Source organism: Sabethes cyaneus, chromosome 1 (genome assembly GCF_943734655.1).
Source record: "Sabethes cyaneus chromosome 1, idSabCyanKW18_F2, whole genome shotgun sequence".
NCBI classification, from domain to species: Eukaryota; Metazoa; Arthropoda; class Insecta; order Diptera; family Culicidae; genus Sabethes; species Sabethes cyaneus.
The window spans coordinates 55,496,578-55,516,999 of NC_071353.1; the positions used below are offsets into that span (position 1 = coordinate 55,496,578).

The window sequence follows — 20,422 nt, forward strand, 5'->3', positions numbered from 1 at the left end:
ATGGGACTCGTTTGTGACGTTAGATGGTTTGAAGCAAGGTGACGGACTATAGAACTTGCTGTTTCACATTGTATTGGAAGGTGCTAATCGAAGGGCAGGCGTGCAGAGAAGCGGTAGTATCATCACGAAATCTCATATGCTCTCAGCGTTTGCAGACGACATCGATATCATCGGTGTTAACCGTAGAGCTGTGGAAGAAGCATGCACGCATCTTAAGAAGGAAGCTGCGAGGATAGAGCTTATCATAAATTCTACCAAAACACAGTATATGGCGGCTGGTAGAGCGATGTAGCCCTTCGGTTGTTGGTTCTGCGGTGGTGATAGATGGAGATACTTTTGAAGTGGTCGACGAGTTTGTTTGCCCCGGTTCTTGGTCTCTGTAGTTCTGATCAGTTGAGTCAGCTTAACCAGAAAACCGTGTTCGTGCATTATGTGCCATATCTGGTCTCGATCAACTGTATCGTATGTTGTTGTATGTCGTATGTTGACATACTGTACTCCGAACATTTCTGTAAGATCTGCCGGATGGTAAAAATCTGGTTCGTAGCAGAGCGACTCGCTTCCATCTTGGCCGTAACAAAATGCACAATTACGAAATTCACAGTATATAATCAACACTTTTTATAGAGAAACCAAATATGCCAAACATGATCAGTTTCAACCCAGTAGAAAAAAGTTATGACCAGCTGTAGGGGCTACAATAATATCGTGTTCGCCCTTTAATGGGTACCCGGCCTAAGACTCGCGATTTTATTACTATTGTTTATGTTTGAAAATACATAAGGGTAGACGGGGTAACAACGCCCGCCGGGGTAAAACCACCCACCATGTTAAATGTGTTAAACCTTAATGACAGTGATATTACGTAATGTCTACAGAATATTTTACAGCACCTTGTACTGCGATAACGCATAAGCTATCGGTGAAATAAATAAAAACAGATTTTTCGTTATAATCGTTCTGTTTTTCATAACTTTGCTCCTGTAGAACTTAATTGTTGTAGAACAAAATGTTATTTTTTTTTAGTAAATCCAACCCATATCGCATCTCTGGTCCTATCTTCACCCGACAGTACCTTAATAAATTAATTTTTTTATTAACATTTTTTATTACAATATTAATTTCATAGCATTGTTATTTCAATCATGGGAAAATTCATTATTTCGTGATAATGACAAAAATTAGAATTTAATTTTATAAACCCAGCAAGCATTCAATTGTTTGTAAGACAAGTTCATGAGTACTATCTAATAATCACACCGTTCCATTCAATTCGAATGAATGGATCTCGAAAAACTTCAATGCCTTATGAAAGTTGATACAGGTATAGTACAAGAGAAATAAAGCTCACCGAATTCATCACGTGCAAATTATGTGTATGTCGTAACATCATATTTATTTTCACCCACCGCCTAGCACTAATCTGACCCAATGATCATCATTTCGCGAGCGTAGCGGGATCAACATAACCACTAATGGAATTCGTGTCTCTACCTTCGGTAGAATTCGCGGTGATTTCCACCCGAGCATTCATGGCTCAGTCTGCTGTGCATTTTTTTTGGTTGAGTTGAAACTCTGAGTCACTTGCTTTGCGGCATCTGACAATTAAATTCAATAATCAACAAACGCCATCGTTTTTAAACTCGCATTGTTACCACGCTACATGTGGCGTGCATACAACATTCAACATGACATGACGTACGCTACCAGGGTTTTTATTGTAAACTGCCTTTTTATGCTTTCAATGCTGCGCGAACTGGAGTCTTTTTGTCTTCGCGGACGTACTACATTTTTCATGGACTATTTATAAATTTCGCCTGGTTTTGCAAATGTTGTTGCACATGCAACTATCGCCCGCGCTTCATCTAACTACACTTAAAAGATGATATGGTACCAGAAAACTGGTGGTAACAACCTGCTATGTAACACTCATCTGGCATGTCTACCGGGACGTGTGAAAAATTATGCTTTTATGCGCACTTTCTGTCATGTACATTTTGTATGGTGGAAGAGAAACTGCATGCAGCTAGGCAGCATTGTGTTTTCAATCATTTTTGGTTACGGCGACGCGTGCTTGAATGCAAATAACCATATTTTTAGTTGTAGTCGCATCTAATGAAAAATGCAGAATGCAGAAGCTTGCGATATTGAGGTTCAAAGACGCGTTATTGATTTCTGGGATGTCAAAAGCAGTTTTTAAGCTCAAAATAATAATTATGTTTATGAAACTATTTTCACTTCAATCTTTGCGTCTATCAGAACACAATCATAAATTTTCGTGAACATATCTTTTGTTTTGAGCAAAACTATTCAAAAATTAGTGATGCGTGTTTGAAGCTTCATCACATTAGACTAAACATGTCTATACAGAGTCCATTGAACGCAAAGTTATATTTATATGACAAAAATATAGAATACGGAGTTACATTGATCACCGGGGTAACATTGATCAAATGCATTTGCATAAATAAGTGAAAGAAACAACCTCTGCCAATTTTCCTGAACTGATCAATGTTACCTCCCAATGATCAATGTTACCCCGAATTTTCCACCAAATTGAGTTTATACTTAGGTTAACTTGAATGGAATATTAATTCAAAAATCATTTAACGTTTGCATTGCAATATACTTTCCATTTGTAGAATGGTCATTAGACAGTAACACATACTCATAAGAAACACATCGGCAGAGGTACTCTGATGATGCAAAACTCAATCACTCAGTTACTTTATTTGCATCACAGTATGCTTTGTGATTCCCACTGTACCGACCGATCAAGCAGAATAGCCGAAGTGTAAATGGTCAATTAACCATTGCGACGGTGTAGGCTGATAGATAAAAAAAACTATTTTCAAGCATCACTTATGCACCCCGGCAAGAGAATGATACTTCTGCTTGATGATTGTTATCGCTCGACTGAAAGTGTAAGTGAAATGAGAGGGCATCATCTTGTATTTTAAGTGTTGTGCAGATATGAAGCTTCACGGTATACCTCAGTAGGCTCTGTGCGGCGTTTTGATGTCTCCGTTACTCTTAGTCACCGGGCTACATGGCCAATAATTGGTACACTTGATTTTTTTTTCAAGCCAGTTCAAGTAGGCACCTAAGATGGCCCGGTTGTGTCAAGTGTAGTGCAATTTTCAATCATTTGTTGAGGTATTGATCAATCTCTGGATTGTATGAGGTGAACAAAGACTATGAATTTAAAAAAGTTATGAAACAGTAAAAAAATTCTACTTTATTGACATACTCAAGTCAGACGAGGAGATTGAGGCTTGTGTCAACGAGGAAAACGTTTCATTTGATTGTAAAGAGTGTTACGTACGATAAAAATTGGGCTGCTTAAACTTGACACCTTTTTTTAATCGATTACTCACGATTGGCTGAGTCCCGAAAGGCCAGAATAAACAATCAGAGGGGTTGTGCACAAGACACGACCTCATAGGTGACGTAGGACCACGTAAGTCTCTTTGTAGCGATAGTAGGATGTATCCATGTATGATGTAATAATACGAGTCTTCATGTATACAAGCTGTATACGTAACGTTTATCAAAGTAGAAACATTGTATAAATTCAATCCTCAACCGATTTTGGAGTTATATCCATGAATTGATTGAATATATTTTATTAAAACGATACCAAGTCAGTAACTAAACCAAACAGTAAACTAATTTTTATGATGTTTCTACGTTGAATACTACTTTTCCTCGGGTAATCGGTAGACGGTCCCAAGTAACATTTTTGTTGTATAATAGCTTATTAAACTATTGTATAGCTAATTCCCGTCGAACACGTACTTGATAAACTATTATTCAACAAAAATGTTACTTGGGGTACGCGCGAGTTTTCAAAAAGTTGAAAATTTTGCGCAAGTTTTCTGCGGCTTACAAAAGAACACTGATAAAGCATTTACAACCTGCAGACGTTTTGGAAGTCGCAGAAAATGTCGCCCGTGACCAGAAAACTTATTTCCGTCATTTGTTGGTCGTCCGCTATGGTGAAAAATTCAACTTTTCCCTCGTTACCTGTGGTATTATGGTATTAACTGGGCAAGAAAATATAATAAACTCTTCAATCGTTGTGTGGCCCTTGAAAGGGCCGATTGTTTGATTATCATAACTCCAGCTTGCAATAAACTTGCACTAACGCACTTAGACGACATCCATTTAGTACGTCACGCAAATTTTGACCAAAATCAACCCCCCTCCCCCCTTGTCACATTTCGTCACACATTCATCACACCCCCCTGAGAAAGTACGTCACGTCACGGCAACCACCCTCTTCACAACAAAAAAATTAGATATTCATTTCAACCCTTTTATTTAAAGCTATCAAATGAATTTCAGCAAATGAAAAAAGGAAAATTTTCGAGCTTATAAGTCATCGATTCACGGATTTTGAAGATGATGAGAAGTCGGTGATGTGTCGTCGATTAATGTTTCGCACATATCCACGTCCTTTACATCCATTACGTCCTTTACATTCAGTCGTGCAATCATTCAACACTACCTTAGATGCGAAATTTAGTCCGCAAGTGGCATAAACTCTATTCTTCAGAGAGCTTTTGAGTGAGGGGCAGTATAAATTATACCGAAAAACCTTAAAAGCAGCCGTGGAACTTCGGTATGAGTTTATGTTAATCGATTGAGTTCAGCACGAATATCAAGGGGAAACATTGCCATGGGTCTCTGGTAGCACCCCGTAGCCCCTCAAGAGTTTGTGCGACTGCTATTTGCGGTTGCAAAAATCTTTTAGGCAAGACGGTACTCAAGTAGCTCTTCAGCGGTGTACCGTCAAACGGGGTAACTTGCAACAGTTCTCAACTATGAGTGCAAGCGAAAACTTATCTGCAGTACATTTGAGGACATTTAATTAATACAAAGATATTAGGTCTAGCATAGAACAATTTCAGATATTGAGAAAAAATATGCGATCAATATTGGCTGTTGTAGAATTTTTTAACTAATTTGTTACTGGTAACCCCTTAAACGGGGTAACTTGCAACAAGCAATATTTTTTGGAAATTGAACGAATTTAAAGATTTGTATGAATGGCCAACTGAACCAGCGTCCTGCAGCAACAAGCGAACAGAAGCGCGAGAGGTGATCGGTTAAAATTATTTGATAAGAAGCGAACAATCAGATCAATCTAAATTAAATAGAATTAAAATCAGTGAGTGAAAAGTCCTTAAATCTTCATGAACATATGTTTCGTTCTTAAAAGAACGGTTTTTCGACGTGATATGCTGGAAATTTAAGCCTTCTTTTCCGTCTTCTTTGGCAGCAACAAAACAGTTTAGATGTTCGGAAAGACACTTCTCATAGCAGTGGTGACACGGGATAGCAATTTGTTCAACCGTTGGTGCGGATGGCCAGCTGCAAGTGACGATAATTCTGATCATTTCGTTGTCGCGAGCAGCATATTTCCTGCCACTTCCAGAACTTCAGCAGCCAGATATTCCTTCACGGCAGCGAAACGAGTGCTCCAGCTCCTACACCTCGCTTGGTGAATTTGCATGTCTTCGTTGCCTTATCCGTGGGAAGCAGCAACAGCTGAAGCTCAACAATTTTCGATCGGATTCTATAGGGCGTAAATTCAATACAATTCTAAGGAAGCTTAACCCATAGCTTATATCGTATATATTTCTGTCATCTGTGCTAGGGAAGCACTGACGAGGGAAGGCAAAAATATGAAAATAATTCAAATTTTCAAAATCAATTCAAAAACAAAAATTTTTCAAATTCAATTTCAAAAACAAAATCAATAGTTTTCTGTATTTTCAATATTTTCAATCGATTTTCCGATCAATTGGTGTAAATATCTTCGAAATCTATTGAAAATTGACGGAATTATAAGCCGAAGCGTGAAAAGGCATTGCTACTTTGATGACGTCACTTCCAACAACCAATCACGAAGCGAGAATTCTGGTAAAACATAGGTTCATTATTTTCAATTTTTCAATAGTTCAACATCAAGAATCCACACTTTTCTTTATTTGGGTCAATTCTTAGAAGATTTTCCAATCGATTGGTGTAAGAATATTGAAAATCGATCGGAAAACCGCTGAGCTATTAGCGCTCAAAACCTTTCATTTTTCGTGACGCTCGCATTTTTCGATTTTTTGGAATGACACCCTATCTCAAAACTTGCCGTAAAACGTAGTCCTACGTCTAAATCAGGGAGGTTGTGTACAAGACACGACCGCATATATAGGTGACGCAGGACTACGTAAGTCTCTTTGTAGTGATGGTACCACGTATCCATGCTTGTAGTCATTCGATTCTTCATATATACATGCTACATGCGTTGTATGTAACATTTATCAAAGTTGTAACATTGCATACGTTCAATCCTCAAAAGATTTCAAAGTTATTTCTATGTGCATTTGGAAACAATTTAACAAAATCAAGAACACAAACTATTGCCACAGACAAACAGACATAACTCTTGGAAGAAAAATCAACAAAATTTATCGTACCTCACATTTAGCCTGAACACTAGCACCATCTATGATCGACATTCCCAAATATCAAATAGCAATATGGGTGTCCCTCGAAGTAGCAAGTATTTTTTATGGGAAATTCCCCTTCTTTCGTCAAAAAGCGCCACTTTGACCAAAACGGAGACATTCCCAACTAAGCCCAAATTTGAAATGACGGTTTCATCGGTACGATGAATGGAAAACGAGTGTTATGTCTGTTTGTCTGTGCTATTGCTTTCCTGCTACCTTACAGAAATTAAAGATTATTTTATTACCCATGGTTCCCCAAACCCATGGTTTTATCAACAGCACATCTTTTCACTACACTTCTAATGAAATGGTAAGCATGCGTATTCATAGTTCATACAGTCATATTATAACCAAACACTACAGCTGTAGTACATTTTTCCAACACAGATATCAAATTCGCCTAGGTTTAATCGTCTCGCAGTAAAGAATTGGCGATCTATTGGGACAACGAAATTGTGTCATCTGGCACACTTCCCTAACACAGACATCAAATTGGACTAGGTTTAATCGCGTTCGTAACAAATCTGCTGGCGAGGGGACTTTGTCTTTCTGGCGTACTTTCCAAGCGAGGACATCAAAATGGTCTAGGTTTAATCGCGGTGCTAAGACATCTTGTTGAAATGAGGAAACTGTCACTTGTTTTGGTTTAGTTCCCAAGCACAGATATCAAAGTGGTATATGTTTAGATCATCGTAAGGAATCTTCCAACCAATCACGAAGCGAGAATTATGACTTGACTGATATGAATCAAATAGTATGCACAGCGTGACCAAACCTTGAAAACGCGATCATTTGCTATAACGAAAAATATGCGTAATTTTGCAACGGGTGTGTCTTTTGAGAAATTTAAATAATAAAATATAGCGCATCATTTTACACTATTAGGGTGACCGTTAATCCACTTATTAGGGTGGTACAACCATCCTACGCTATGGTCTGAGAAACTGAAACGTCAGCCGTGGGACGACTCAGCGCCTCAGGGCCCTTAGCGCCTCAGGGCCTCAGGGCTCTTAGCGCGGAAAGAGTCCCTTGATGATCCGCTCCAGCATCTCTGGCGATCACTCTGCGGGCGCCATCACGCCCTTGGTTTTTAACATTAATCACTGTACAAATGTCGAAAATATTGTCAAAATGTAACGTTTATGTACACCGTCTCAGGTAAAATATCTTTTTTGTATTGCTGTCAAAATTGTTGTCAAGTTTGTCATTGAAGGAAGCAAATCATGGTACATACCTGAATGTTTTCCAACGTTAGCACAGTGGATCCATTACGAAACACCAACTGTTTGGAACAGGAGTAGGAAAATCCAACTGGAGCATATGGCGCATCACCTTCAATTTCTAGCGTGGTATCAACACTCTTACTTCCATCCTTGCTCTTGGTGTCGATCAGAAAAACGTCCACTTTCGGCATTATCCAGTAGCCCGAATCCATCTCGAAGCGGAACTTTAAGGTTAGCTGCAAAAGATAATTTGGAATTCACAATCAATCATTTTTCTCACGTGTTAGAAACAACTCGCAGCTCGTCACATTGCTTGGAATTGGAATATTTTCATTTAAATTGGGTGTTTGTTTATTTTAATCAAGTATTTTATTATGTTAAAATTATATTATATGAGATAGTTATTCGGAGAATTTGGCTTGGTTTAACACTTTCTTGATGTGTATTGTTTTAAGGTGAAATTAGTCGTCATCAATTCTTCAAAATTCAAAAGTTTGTTGTTAAAACAAAAATTCTGTTCATGACAATATATTCGATGTATTCAGATTGGCAAGAAGAATGCAGTGAATACATTTCTATAACCAGAACCCCGCTTTTGGGCCCAAAAATTGCTTCCGGAATGGGCTCTCCGACGAGAAGTTAATGACTGCTAATTTCTCTTCAATATACATAACTATATTTCGGGATGAACTTGTTTTAAGAACGGATCAAGATAAGAAAAGTTGGTGAGGTTAAAAAGTTAAAACGCAATAAAAATAAAAATATTGGAACAATTTTCTTAAAATTTTACGAATTTCATAAAAAATAATCTGTTATAATATAGTTTGAACACAAAATTTTCATCATTAAAAAATATTTACCTTCGTTGTATCCTCCACCTTGAATGTCACGATCAATTTGCTCTCCCGTTCCCGTGCATCGTACGTGGCGACGGTATGTTTGTTCAGCACGTACTCGTCATCCGTACTGTTGATCGCCAAAACCGGAGCCGAACTAATGTAGATCAGTGCCTTTCCGGGCACATTGTAAATCGCATCGTCTATTTCCGGTTCGTCAGTTGGTCCAGCCGGTGTAGTGCTGACACTTGCCTCATCCGCCGCTTTGGCTTCCCGTTTGTAGAGTACGTGATGAGGTTCATCCCAACGATTAGCCAGTATTCCTAGTACCTTGCGATCTCCATAATTAGCAACCGAATCGCGGTACAGGGCAGATAATTCTATGTCTTGCTGTGAAGCCGATCCGACGAGATTAATTATCTGCAAGCAAAGGAAGACATGTGCCAGAAATAAAAAATATAGCTTTTCGCTTCTCGACTGAGCTTAGCAATGATTCGAATCATTATAGCAACGACACGCTGGCCATCTACATGTCAGAAAGAGATTCAAATTACCATAAGGAAGTGCTTCCAAAGTTGTCGTTTGGATAATTGAATCTTGCGCAAGTTTCGGAGTGACAACAATTTGCTTCTAGGTGGTGAAGTAGTCAACTTCCTAAGGATAACCTTGACCCGGTAAATTATCTACACATGGTAGATAATGAGCGGGCTCTTCTGCCATCATTCTGCATTTGGAGGGAAGTTACCTAATCATTGATTCATTATATCTAATTCTAGGAAGGAGATTCTCAAACATTTCCCGACACATATAAGTAATGTTTCCCGACCATTTCCCTTTTGGTCCTTCATTCAGGAATTACTAAACGTGACCAATCGTTATGGTTTAAACATGCATTATTGATTCCTGAGATTTCAAAAGCAGCTTTTACACACAAATCATATATTAATAAGAACAGAATGATAAATGTTCATGAACGTATATTTTGTTTTGAGTATAAAAACTGCTTTTGAAATCCCAGAAATCAATTACTCGTGCTTGAATCTTAAGTTTATATAATTCTCTTTGTCAAGTTAGGCCTATTGTTATGAATGGCTGTCACGTTCACTTAGTCACTAATGAGTTACTAGCATTGTAGCGCCGTAACTACAAAAGATACAGCAAAACTTTATTCAGCAAAATTATAGATAATAAATAGTTATAGTTCTACAAATGCGCCATACATCACTTTGTCAAATTTTGCTCGGCTGAGACGGTACCGTCGATTCGGGCGAAATTGATCAGTCGGGTGAAATTGATCACCGCGGACCAATGAGTAAAAAACTCATTATTCTACGTTTATAATCTATACCTATAAAGAAGGATTTCTGTCTGTCTGTCTGTCTGTCTGTCTGTCTGTCTGTCTGTCCTGTGTTCCTTATAGAATCAAAAACTACTGAACCAATCGGCGTGAAAATTTGCATGTAGAGGTTTTTGGGGCCAGGAAAGGTTTTAGTGATGGTTAGAGACCCCTCCCCCCACTAAGAGGGGGGGCTCCCATACAAATGAAACACAAATTTCTGCATAACTCGAGAACTAATCAAGCAAATAGAACCAAATTTGGCATGTGGGTGTTTTCGGTGACAAGAATTTATTCTAGGGTAATTTGAGACCCCTCCCCTCTTTACAAGGGGAATTATAACTCCTCTCCCCTTTAAGAGGGGGGTTTCCATACAAATTTCCTCATAACTCGAGAACTAATCAAGCAAATGGAACCAAATTTGGCATGTGAAGGTTTTCGAGGGCAAGAAAATTTTCTATGTTGAATTAGGACCCCTCCTCACTTTAAAAGGGGGGGCTCCTGTACAAATGAAATACCAATTTCCTCATAACTCGAGAACTAATCAAGCAAATGGAACCAAATTTGGCATGTGTGTGTTTTTGAAGACAAAATTTTTTTCTATGATGAATTGGGACCCCTCCCCACTTTAAGAGGGGGGGGGGCTCCTATACAAACGAAATACAAATTTCCTTATAACTCGAGAGCTAATCCAGCAAATGGAACCAAATTTGGCGTGTAGGTGTTTTTGGAGGCAAGAATGTTTTCTATGATGAATAAGAACCTCTCCCCACTTTAGGAGGGGGCGCTCCTATACAAATGAAATACAAATTTCCTCCTAACTCGAGAACTAATCAAGCAAATAGAACAACATTTGACATGTGGGTGTTTTTTTTGGTGACAAGAATTTATTCTATGGTGAATTGAGACCCCTCCCCTCTTTATAAGAGGAATTATAACTCATCTCCCCTTTAAGAGGGGGGACTTCCATACAAATTTCCTCATAACTCGAGAACTAATCAAGCAAATGCAACCAAATTTGGCATGTGAAGGTTTTCGAGAGCAAGAAAATTTTCTATGGTGAATTTGGACCCCTCTCCACTTTAAGAGGAGGGGCTCCTGTACAAATTAAATACAAATTTCCTCATAACTCGAGAACTAATCAAGCGAATTGAACCAAATTTGGCATGTGTGTGTTTTTGGAGACAATTTTTTTTTCAATGATGAATTGGGACCCCTCCTTACTTTAGGAGGGGGGGTCCTATACAAACGAAATACAAATTTCCTCATAACTCGAGAACTAATCCAGCAAATGGAACCAAATTTGGCGTGTAGGTGTTTTTGGAGGCAAGAATTTTTTCTGTGATGAATTAGGACCTCTTCCCACATTAGGAGGGGTGGCTCCAATACAAATGAAATACAAATTTCCCCATAACTCGAGAACTAATCAAGCAAATAGAACCAAATTCGGCATGTGGAGGGTTTTGGAGGCAAAAATATTTTCTACGGTGAATTAGGATCCTTCCACACTTCAAGAAGGGGGGCTTCTACACAAATGAAATACAAATTTCCTCATAATTCGAGAACTAATCAAGCAAATGGAACCATATTTGGCATGTGGGTGTTTTTGGAGGCATCCATTTTTCCCATGATGAATTAGGACTTCTTACCTTTTTAGGAGGGGGGGGCTCCCATTCAAACGAAATACAAATTTGCTCATAACTTTAGAACTAATCAAGCAAATGGAACCAACTTTGGCATGTGAGAGTTTTAGATGGCAGAATTTTTTTTCTGTGGTGTATTACGACCCCTTTCCCTTTTAAGAGGGTGGGCTCCCATACAAATGAAATACAAATTTCCTTATAATTTGAGTACTAATCAAGCAAATGGAACCAAATTTAGCATGTAGGAGATTTTTGAGTCATGAATTTATTTTATGATAGTTAGAGACCTCTCACCCCTGTGGTAGGGGGATATGGACTCTCATACAAATAAAACAGAAATTTTTGCGAAACTCAAAAACTAATCCAACTCGAGAAATTCGAGACTCTTCCATAAAACATTAATCAATAACAAGACCACAAAAACTATCTATAGTAACACTAGATCATTCAGGACGAGCCGGTCGCGAGTGTTGCCGGTGACCCGCCGTCGGAAGCGCCGCCCACTGGGGGGCTTGCAAAACTCGAGAAGTGACAAAGATCATCCGAGATTCATGATATATGTACAACACAGGTTAATTTGTGGCAATACGAAGTTTGTCGGGTCAGCTAGTGATTCATAAAGCTGAATGTGCACCCATTCATATAAAGATTGAGTTACAAATCAAAGTCACTTGGATTTTATCAAGATTGATCTTGTAACTGGCTTGATTTTTTTAAATTTACTATTTTGATCGACACGCAATTTTCAACATGCCCGATAAAACTCTTTGCCGTTACCACAAATTTCGTTGCAGCAGGAAGTTTTAATGAAACTAATTCGGTTCTATAATTATCTGGCTGTGCTTTGATAGTTTCCATAAATAAAATAATGCGATAGAAATTGTTTAGTTTGACTTTTTACAAAATAAAACGATTGATGACATCATGAACTGAGGCAACATAAATTTCTCGTTCGCTATGGCTGCGAAATGGAACTGTCACCTGCGAAAGTTTTTTCTTTCTATAAAGCAGAATGGAGGTTCATAAAAGAATGCAAAGACAGACAATACTTCGCACAAATTTTACAAACGATCCATATGGCAGTTGCATGAGAGTGCAAGAGATCGGTTTGTGCTTACATAGCGAAATACAACTACACATTCAAAGAGACAGTCAAGTTCCCGTATATGAGGAGAATTAAATTATTTGTTTCACTAGATAGGTGGAGATTGTATACGTAAATCGTACATTTACACATATATATAGCTATGTTTAAACAAAAAATCGCGAATACGATGCTAAAATTTGCTTAATATCTTTTTTATCGCTCATATTTATTTAGCAGCCGCATCATCCATGCTAATGTAGAGCTGTCTGTCTGATTTTTGTGCTAGTTACTATACGCGACATTGTTGCCTACATGCAGGATGTTATGTTGCCTATGTCGATTACGCCAGATTTTATACTGCACGCTAGCTCATTGCTGTCAGAGCAAATGTCGACTAACATTTGAAAAGGGCGGATAAGCCAACTGTCAAACAGAACGAGTGAGAGTTCATTTTCCTATGCTGCTCCAGCAAAAAATAACTCTCACCCGTTCTGTTTGACAGTTGGCTTATCCGCCCCTTTCAAATATGGTATGGTGGTCGACATATGGTTTGATAGCAATATCGTCTTGATTTCTACGTGATTAATTGCACCCGTTATTTGTGATTTTTCAATTTCACGATTACATTAGTTTTATCTAAAATAAAACTATACTATGTACATGATACTGTTGTGTAACCAGCACTACAGTACTTATTATAAAATTCAATTTCACCCGAATTCACGGTACTGTCAAATGAATCAAAATTGAGTCCAAGTGATCGAACCATTCCTGCAAACTATATTCCGCGTTATGGTCAAACGAGAAGTGGTGTTCAACAAAATGGTATTCAGCGAAATGCTATATAATCATGGCGAATAATGTCTGTACCGAAAACCAGGACTCTGACAGGACGTCATAAGAGGCTTATGGGTAACTAAAAACAGACGCTTGACAGGATGCAGGGGGTTTTCAACAGCAATGATTACTACCCAAGTAACAACGGTAGCTGAATTGCAAGAGCAATGGCTGTTTACAGGTTGGTTTAAGGCGACCAAAGCTGCATAAAGTAAGCACTCAAATGGTGTTTAAATAAGCGATGTTTAAGCTACTTTAAGTTTTTCAAACCAGTTCTCTCCCAAAAGCTGATAAAAAAGCTTAATAACGGATTTTTCTGCTAAACAATCTGCTTCTAAACAGCCATAAACATCAAACCGTTTTACGGCTGCTTAAAGGTGTTAAAATGTAGAGTGGAAGCTTTCATTAGGCTCACAGCTTTCAAACTACTTTAAGTCTGCTTAAGGGTGTTAAAGTGGCTTTACAAACTTCTACCAAGTTTTCTTTCGGCTCACAGCACACATTCTGTCAGATCATAGAATTTCGCAATTCGGCTGACAGCAAAAGTTTATCAGTTATCGACATTATCGACTACTTCCCGCTAGACGGGCTAGGCTTCAGGTGTAAAGATATACTCACTGTCTGTTCTGCAGATGCAAATGGGGCGGATCATACGGTGAGTGCTTTATGGATCAAAAGATGACGGGTTCAATTCCCGGAAAAAAGACATGCATTTTTAATTAGCTTAGTTTACTTGTACGAATTAAAGTTATTCGAAACTAAAAATATCGCGTTGACGGCGAAGTAAAAATGACGCGTTCCATTTTTTAAATTTAAAAATAGATTTTTTTTTGGCTGCATAAAGGTTGATGAAGCGTTGATTAAGCGACTGGATAGGTAGATTGCAAAACTATTTCTCGTTCTAAAAATAGAGTTGACAGCATTGCGCAGATTGGCTATTTAAAAGTGCAAAAAAGTTTCTATTAAGCTTCATTGCAGCTTCGAAAGCAGCTATTAATTAGCCTGAAGCTTGATAAAATCACCAGATTTAGATGTTTAAGAACCGAAAAAAGGTTTTCATTTCTAAACCTAAACCATAGATCAGCCACAGGTTGAATAAAATCAGCTATAAAAGCGTTTGATCAGCTTGAAATTGTTACTTGGGTACGCACCTTTGAAAAAAGTTACTTTTGATTACTTTACTGATTATCTCTGATTACCACTAATCAATCTCTTGTGATTACTATAAATTAATCATGATTACCAATAATTACTTAAGATTACCATTGATTACTCTACTGATTACCATTAATTACCTAATTAATTCGTAAATGATTACAAAAGTAATCTCTGATTACGACGCACTTATACGCCTTACTAGAAACCCCTTGACAGGACGTCATGCTTTCGTAGCAATGGGTTGTATTCTCAGTTACCTCAGTCTCAGTCACTGGTTGACTGCTGGATGGCTCGATTGCTCAACTAGTTGACTAGACTGCTCGACTGGACTAATCGATTAGATTCACGGCTCTGCTAGGCAGCCATGTTTTTGCAGTCAACATCTAACCGTTTGCGTAAATGAAACAGCATGACACCGCTATACGTTCTGTCTGTTTCACTCTGCAAAGCCGGTATGCTGGCAGACGGGTAGTATTTTCAAATCTTAACCAGATTTTTGCAAATAATACCCACGCCGGCAGTAGATGTTGGCTACTGTCAAACACATTACACTGAAAAAACAACCGCACGTCAAATTCAAATGATGTCACTTATCCAATTAATAAATAGACCTACACATGAAATTCAGAAGTATTCTATTTACTTTTCATTTTAACCATTATCTATTTACATACCAAATCCCATTGATCGAAACTCATATGTGAAAACATACAACAATAATATATACCTCATTTGAATTTGAACCATATGTTCTTTCCAGTGCATTTAATATGCCCCACACATCAGATTGATGTTGAACATTACAAATTGTCCGTGTGCAATTCATTTTATGAAAAAAAAAAAAAATATGGCGGTGTACAAGATAGCGAAGACGATGGAGTTTGAAAATGAAAATTGTGTCTTGTTGGACGAAGTATTAGAACGTAACTATTGCTTAAAATAAAATAATTAATTGTTCCTAACAGTATTCTGTGTTTTTAAGGATACGGTATTGATGCTGAACAAGCGCCGGCAGTAGTAAGTTTCCTCAGTGCCTACACAACCAATAAGGTAACTTATGTTAAATATTACAGATTATGGAAATTGATTTTCTCGATTAGCGACAATCTATTTTTTTCTGTACCGTACTACTTGCTGTCGGAAGTGGTCCGCTTTATAACGCGTCTCATTTGCTATACTGCGCACTACTTCCGACACTAGGTGTAATGTACGGTGCAGAAGAAAAATCGATTGTCGCTAGTTGAAAAATCCGGTTCCCAACTGAAGCCATCATATTTAAAATTTTCGGAATTTTCTATCAGGTATATCGATTTTGTTTTATAGGAATTGAAACCATCAACGACCGATGAATCTAACGCGAACGATTCCATCAGCATCAACACCATTGACTTGGACAACGAAATTACCCATAAAGAGGTGAATTTATTCATTTGATTTTGAAATTTTAAAAATTTTATTTTATGAAAACTGAAATTTGGTACCAACTTCTTAAAAGTTCGTACCTGCAAAATATAAAACCGAGCGAGGAATCCTATTCCTAGTTTAACAGAAGATAACTGTCACTCAGTTTGTGTACATTTTGCAGTTACGGCCTTTGAAAAGCTGGTGCCGAGATATATTTTTACTATCCTTAATTTCAACCACTGTATTCTTGTAGATCTTTGTCGAAGAAAACACCGATACCACCTGTGCGTCTAACAGATCTAAGTATGAAGAATTTACTCCAAAACTGCTACAACAGGTACTTCGAGAAAGCGTGGTGGGGAATGCTATAGTAGAAAGTAGCTGTTTGGGACAGCTGTCTGAACGGAGACAGCTTGAACTCTCTCAAATCATTGCCGAATGGCACTTGAATAATAGAAGCAAACTACAGGAGACGGACATAAAAATATATACGCGAGCAATAATAACATTGTTCGAATTCGAAAAAGAGGTATGTAATTCATAATTTAACAACAAATCTAATTCGACACCAACTTTTTAAAAGGGGAAATATGCAAAATAATAGTAGGACTTGCAAGTATATGTAGGTAGAATTACGGTAGATCCAAATTTCATTATTAAATGAATTTCACACTAAAGCTGTTACAGAAGGGCCAAAAGGGATTGGGCGGACCCATAAGTAGAGGCAGTTGTGCGCATTCCTGGGTTATAAGAGTCGCTTTCCAGCATTAGGGTCCTTCCAGGTAATATGATATCAATTTCGCCAACCAACTTTAACCTGCGTGATGATTTGTTTGTGAGAATTGAGAAGTATCACATTTGCTTCAGACCATAAGGATTCTGGTTGGCAATTCTCTCCATCATCCGCCTTCCACATTCATGCTATTAATAACACTTAACAATATGATATAAGATGAAATGTGGTATATATGGGCAAAAATAGAACAATCTCCCAGCAGTCCCTCGAATGGAATAGAGTGGCGTCCTTTTAGTTTCCATAAGTGCTTCTAATAATTAATTTAATTTTTTGACGTAGGACTACGTCTTTGTTTACTATACTGGGACTGGGTAGCACTTTGTGAAAACGAAAATAGAAGTGTAACGTTTGAACGAAAGATTTCAAATGCTAATAACTACTGAACTACTGAATGAAACTGAACAATTTATGTGTCGTTGGATAGATAAAAAGACCAGCAATTTTATGGGTGGGTTAGAGAGCAATTTTAAGGAGGGCGTAAGAGAGGGGGCTCCTATATAAATGAAACACAAATTTCCTCAAAACTCGAGAACTAATCAAGAAAATGGAACCAAATTTGGCATGTGGGGGTTTCAGAAGGCAGGATTTTTTTCTATGGTGTACTGAGACCCGTTCCCCTTCTAAGAGGGGGGGTTCCCATACAAATAATATACAAATTTCCTCATAACTTCAGAACTAATCAAGCAAAAGGAACCAAATTTGGCATGTGGAGGTGTTTGGAGGCATGAATTTATTTTATGATGGTTTGAGACCCCTCACCCCTGTGGTAGGACGATAAGGACTCCCATACAAATAAAACAGACATTTTTGCGTATGTGCCATATTTTCTGCTATGTAACAAGCGGTAAGCTGTGAAAGTAAAATACTGTGTTACCTGACTCATAACGCACCCCTATTTCCGAAATTCTAAAATCTTATGCCTTTATTTTTGGAGCAAACATGTAATTTCTTATTTGATATTTGTAGGCTCTATTCGAATGTATGATCAATTAAACGAAAAACCACAAAGTTTGTGAGTTACGAGACCTTCCCCCTTATATAACGTATATTCGTTATGAGTCAGGTAACACAGTAGTAAAACCTTCTCGGAGCAAAAGACAGTGTTGCCATTCATGTCAAAAGAGAAGGACATTCGAATGGTACGTCATATTTGCGATGAACGTGCTTTGGCTTTAATGTTAATGGTGTTTAATGTCAGGGTATATATGTGTTTTCTGTAATATTGACAACTAACTTCTTGAGCCCAAATCTTGCGATCCGGAAACTATAAAATTTATACATTTAATGCCTGTCAAGAAAACTGCGGATACATTCTTTTTGCCAGTATTTGCGAAGATGTTTAAGCTTTGTATTAGTTCTCTGGGCTATATATTAAGTTTATTTGCATCACGGTATGCGAAGATCTTACGATTCCAATATTATAGCTCTAAGACGTACATAAAAGAGACAGCCTGAAACTGAAACCAATAGTTTTTATGCTCGCATTGGGTTTAATTCAACTGAATAAAAATATCACTGTGCTGATTCTATAGGTGGTCAAAATAACTCTTGTAAGACTGGCTCTGGACCGTCTATTTTTTGCCGCGAACCGATTCAAATGAGCGGCACGTTGATATTGCGACAGGCAATTGAGTCGAGTAGTCGAAGCAAACAGTCTGGTCAAGTAGTAGAGTCGAGCAGTTGAATCAAGCTGTTCAGTCGAGCTGTCAAGTCAGGCAATTCAGTCGAGCAGTTGAGCCGAGTAGTCCAGTCGAGCAGCCGATTTGACTAGTCGAATCGAGTATCGAACAGTTGAGTCGAAAAATTAATTCGAGTAGTCCAGTCGGAGTTGAATTGAGCTGTCAAGTCGAGCACTTAAATCGAGCAATCCAGTCGAGCAGTTGATTCAGGTAGTTGAGTCGTGCTGTCCAGTCAAGCAGTTAAATCGAGCAGTTGAATCGAGTAGTAAGTCGAGCAGTTGAGTCGAACTGTCAAGTCAAGCAGTTAAATCGAGTGGTCTGGTCGAGCAGTTCAATAAAGTTATCGGGTCGAGTAGTAAGTCGAGCAGCCGATTTGTCGGCTAGTTGAATCAAGCAGTTGAGTCGAGCTGTCGAGTCAAGCAGTTCAGTCGAGCAGTTGAGTCGAACAGATGAGTCCAATAGTTGAATCGAGTAGTTGATTCGAGTAGTCCAGTCTAGTCGAATAGTTGAGCAATAGGAAATTTCTCTGGGAGGGGCCTAGGGGGTGCTTGCCAAAAAAAATTCACTATGTATGAAAACATCGTTCTACTAGTAAGGTAAGCTTTGGTCACCCCTTCCCCCCGTTCGAAATTGGTTTGAAAAATCGGGGGGCAAAAAAATAATTTGTGGGATATAAGTCAAATTTCTTTTTATAAAATAAGTAGTTTGTGGGCTGTACAGCCTAAAGAACTAGAAAACTGAGTGTACGAAGTGTACTGAACGCTTTTAACACGAATCAGAAATGAAATTTCGAACAATTGAATTTCCGAAAGTCGTTAAAAAAATTTCTTTCGAGTTTGTGATCCTTTTCGTAGATTTTTGCGTGAAAAATAACGTAAATATACAAAGCAAGAATAGAATTGGTTTTCACGTTTAAATCTTAAGTTAAAACGCTTTTTTTGATCGATTAAAAAAATCTGTTTCCCCCCCTTGTTGTTAGTTCTATAATTCAGCATAAATACTTTAGTTATTTTAAATTACCAAGTCGTCGTGTCGATATAAAGAGAAATGAGAATGTTCCAGCAGAAAACTTTCAAATGCAAAACTTATGTAAGCGACATCGTCATCGTTGTCGTCAGCAACATAGAGCCGGGGTGGCTGGTGCTGATCAAGCAGTCGTCTCCATTCAACTTAATCTTGGGCCACTTGTCGCCAATTTCCCAGTCGTCTCAGAAGTCGCAAATCACTTTTGACCGGGTGATGCCATTTTTCACGTTGAGCCTCCCTGTTCCTGGTGCCGGTGGAGTTATTGAAGAGAATTATTTTCGTCGTATTGTCGTTCGGCGACCTTACGATGTGTCCGACCCACCTACCAACTTTCGCAAGATATTCGACGGAATCTCTCCAAGCAATGCCTGTAGTTCGTGATACATACGCTTCTACCACTCTCCGTATGTCCTCTGTGAGCATCGTCAGAGCTTCAAGTTCATAAAGAACTAACGATCTAATAAGGTTTTTTTGCATTGTCAGCTTCGTACGGTGGCGTATGCTTCTTGATCGTAGCAATTTGCGTTTTGCGTCGCAAAGTTCCTGGCCAGAAATTGGCTACCCTAGGTAACAATCGTGCCTCTCATTTCGAAGCCCACTCGTTGGATCACCCCTTGAAGAACGATGTTGAACAGTATGCAGGATAGGCATCACATTGTCTCAACCCACGTCGCGTCTCGAAGGGACTCGAGAGCATCTCCGAGATGCGGACGAAATACATCACTAAATCATAACTGGGTATTTTGTTTTTCTTTTTCAGATATTAGGCTGTGTGCTCTTATATTGCTTCTAAATTGTGTACTACATCCACAAAAAGTTACTGGTAACTACAAACCGACTGTGATCAATGGACTGGAAGAATCAATTCTTTTCGTATCAACGAAT

At 38.3% G+C, this 20,422-nt stretch overlaps 1 protein-coding gene across 1 annotated transcript in view; it reads right to left on the reverse strand.

The window, feature by feature from the left end:
* The window catches only part of LOC128745709 (uncharacterized), a 37,630-nt gene that overhangs the window by 11,876 nt on the left and 5,332 nt on the right, over window positions 1-20,422 (reverse strand). Inside the window, exons 3-4 of the mRNA XM_053842788.1 lie at window positions 8,596-8,991; window positions 7,747-7,971 (exon numbers count right to left, since the gene is read on the reverse strand). Coding sequence (XP_053698763.1) covers window positions 7,747-7,971; window positions 8,596-8,991 — 621 coding nt within the window. The remainder of the gene's footprint in view (window positions 1-7,746; window positions 7,972-8,595; window positions 8,992-20,422) is intronic.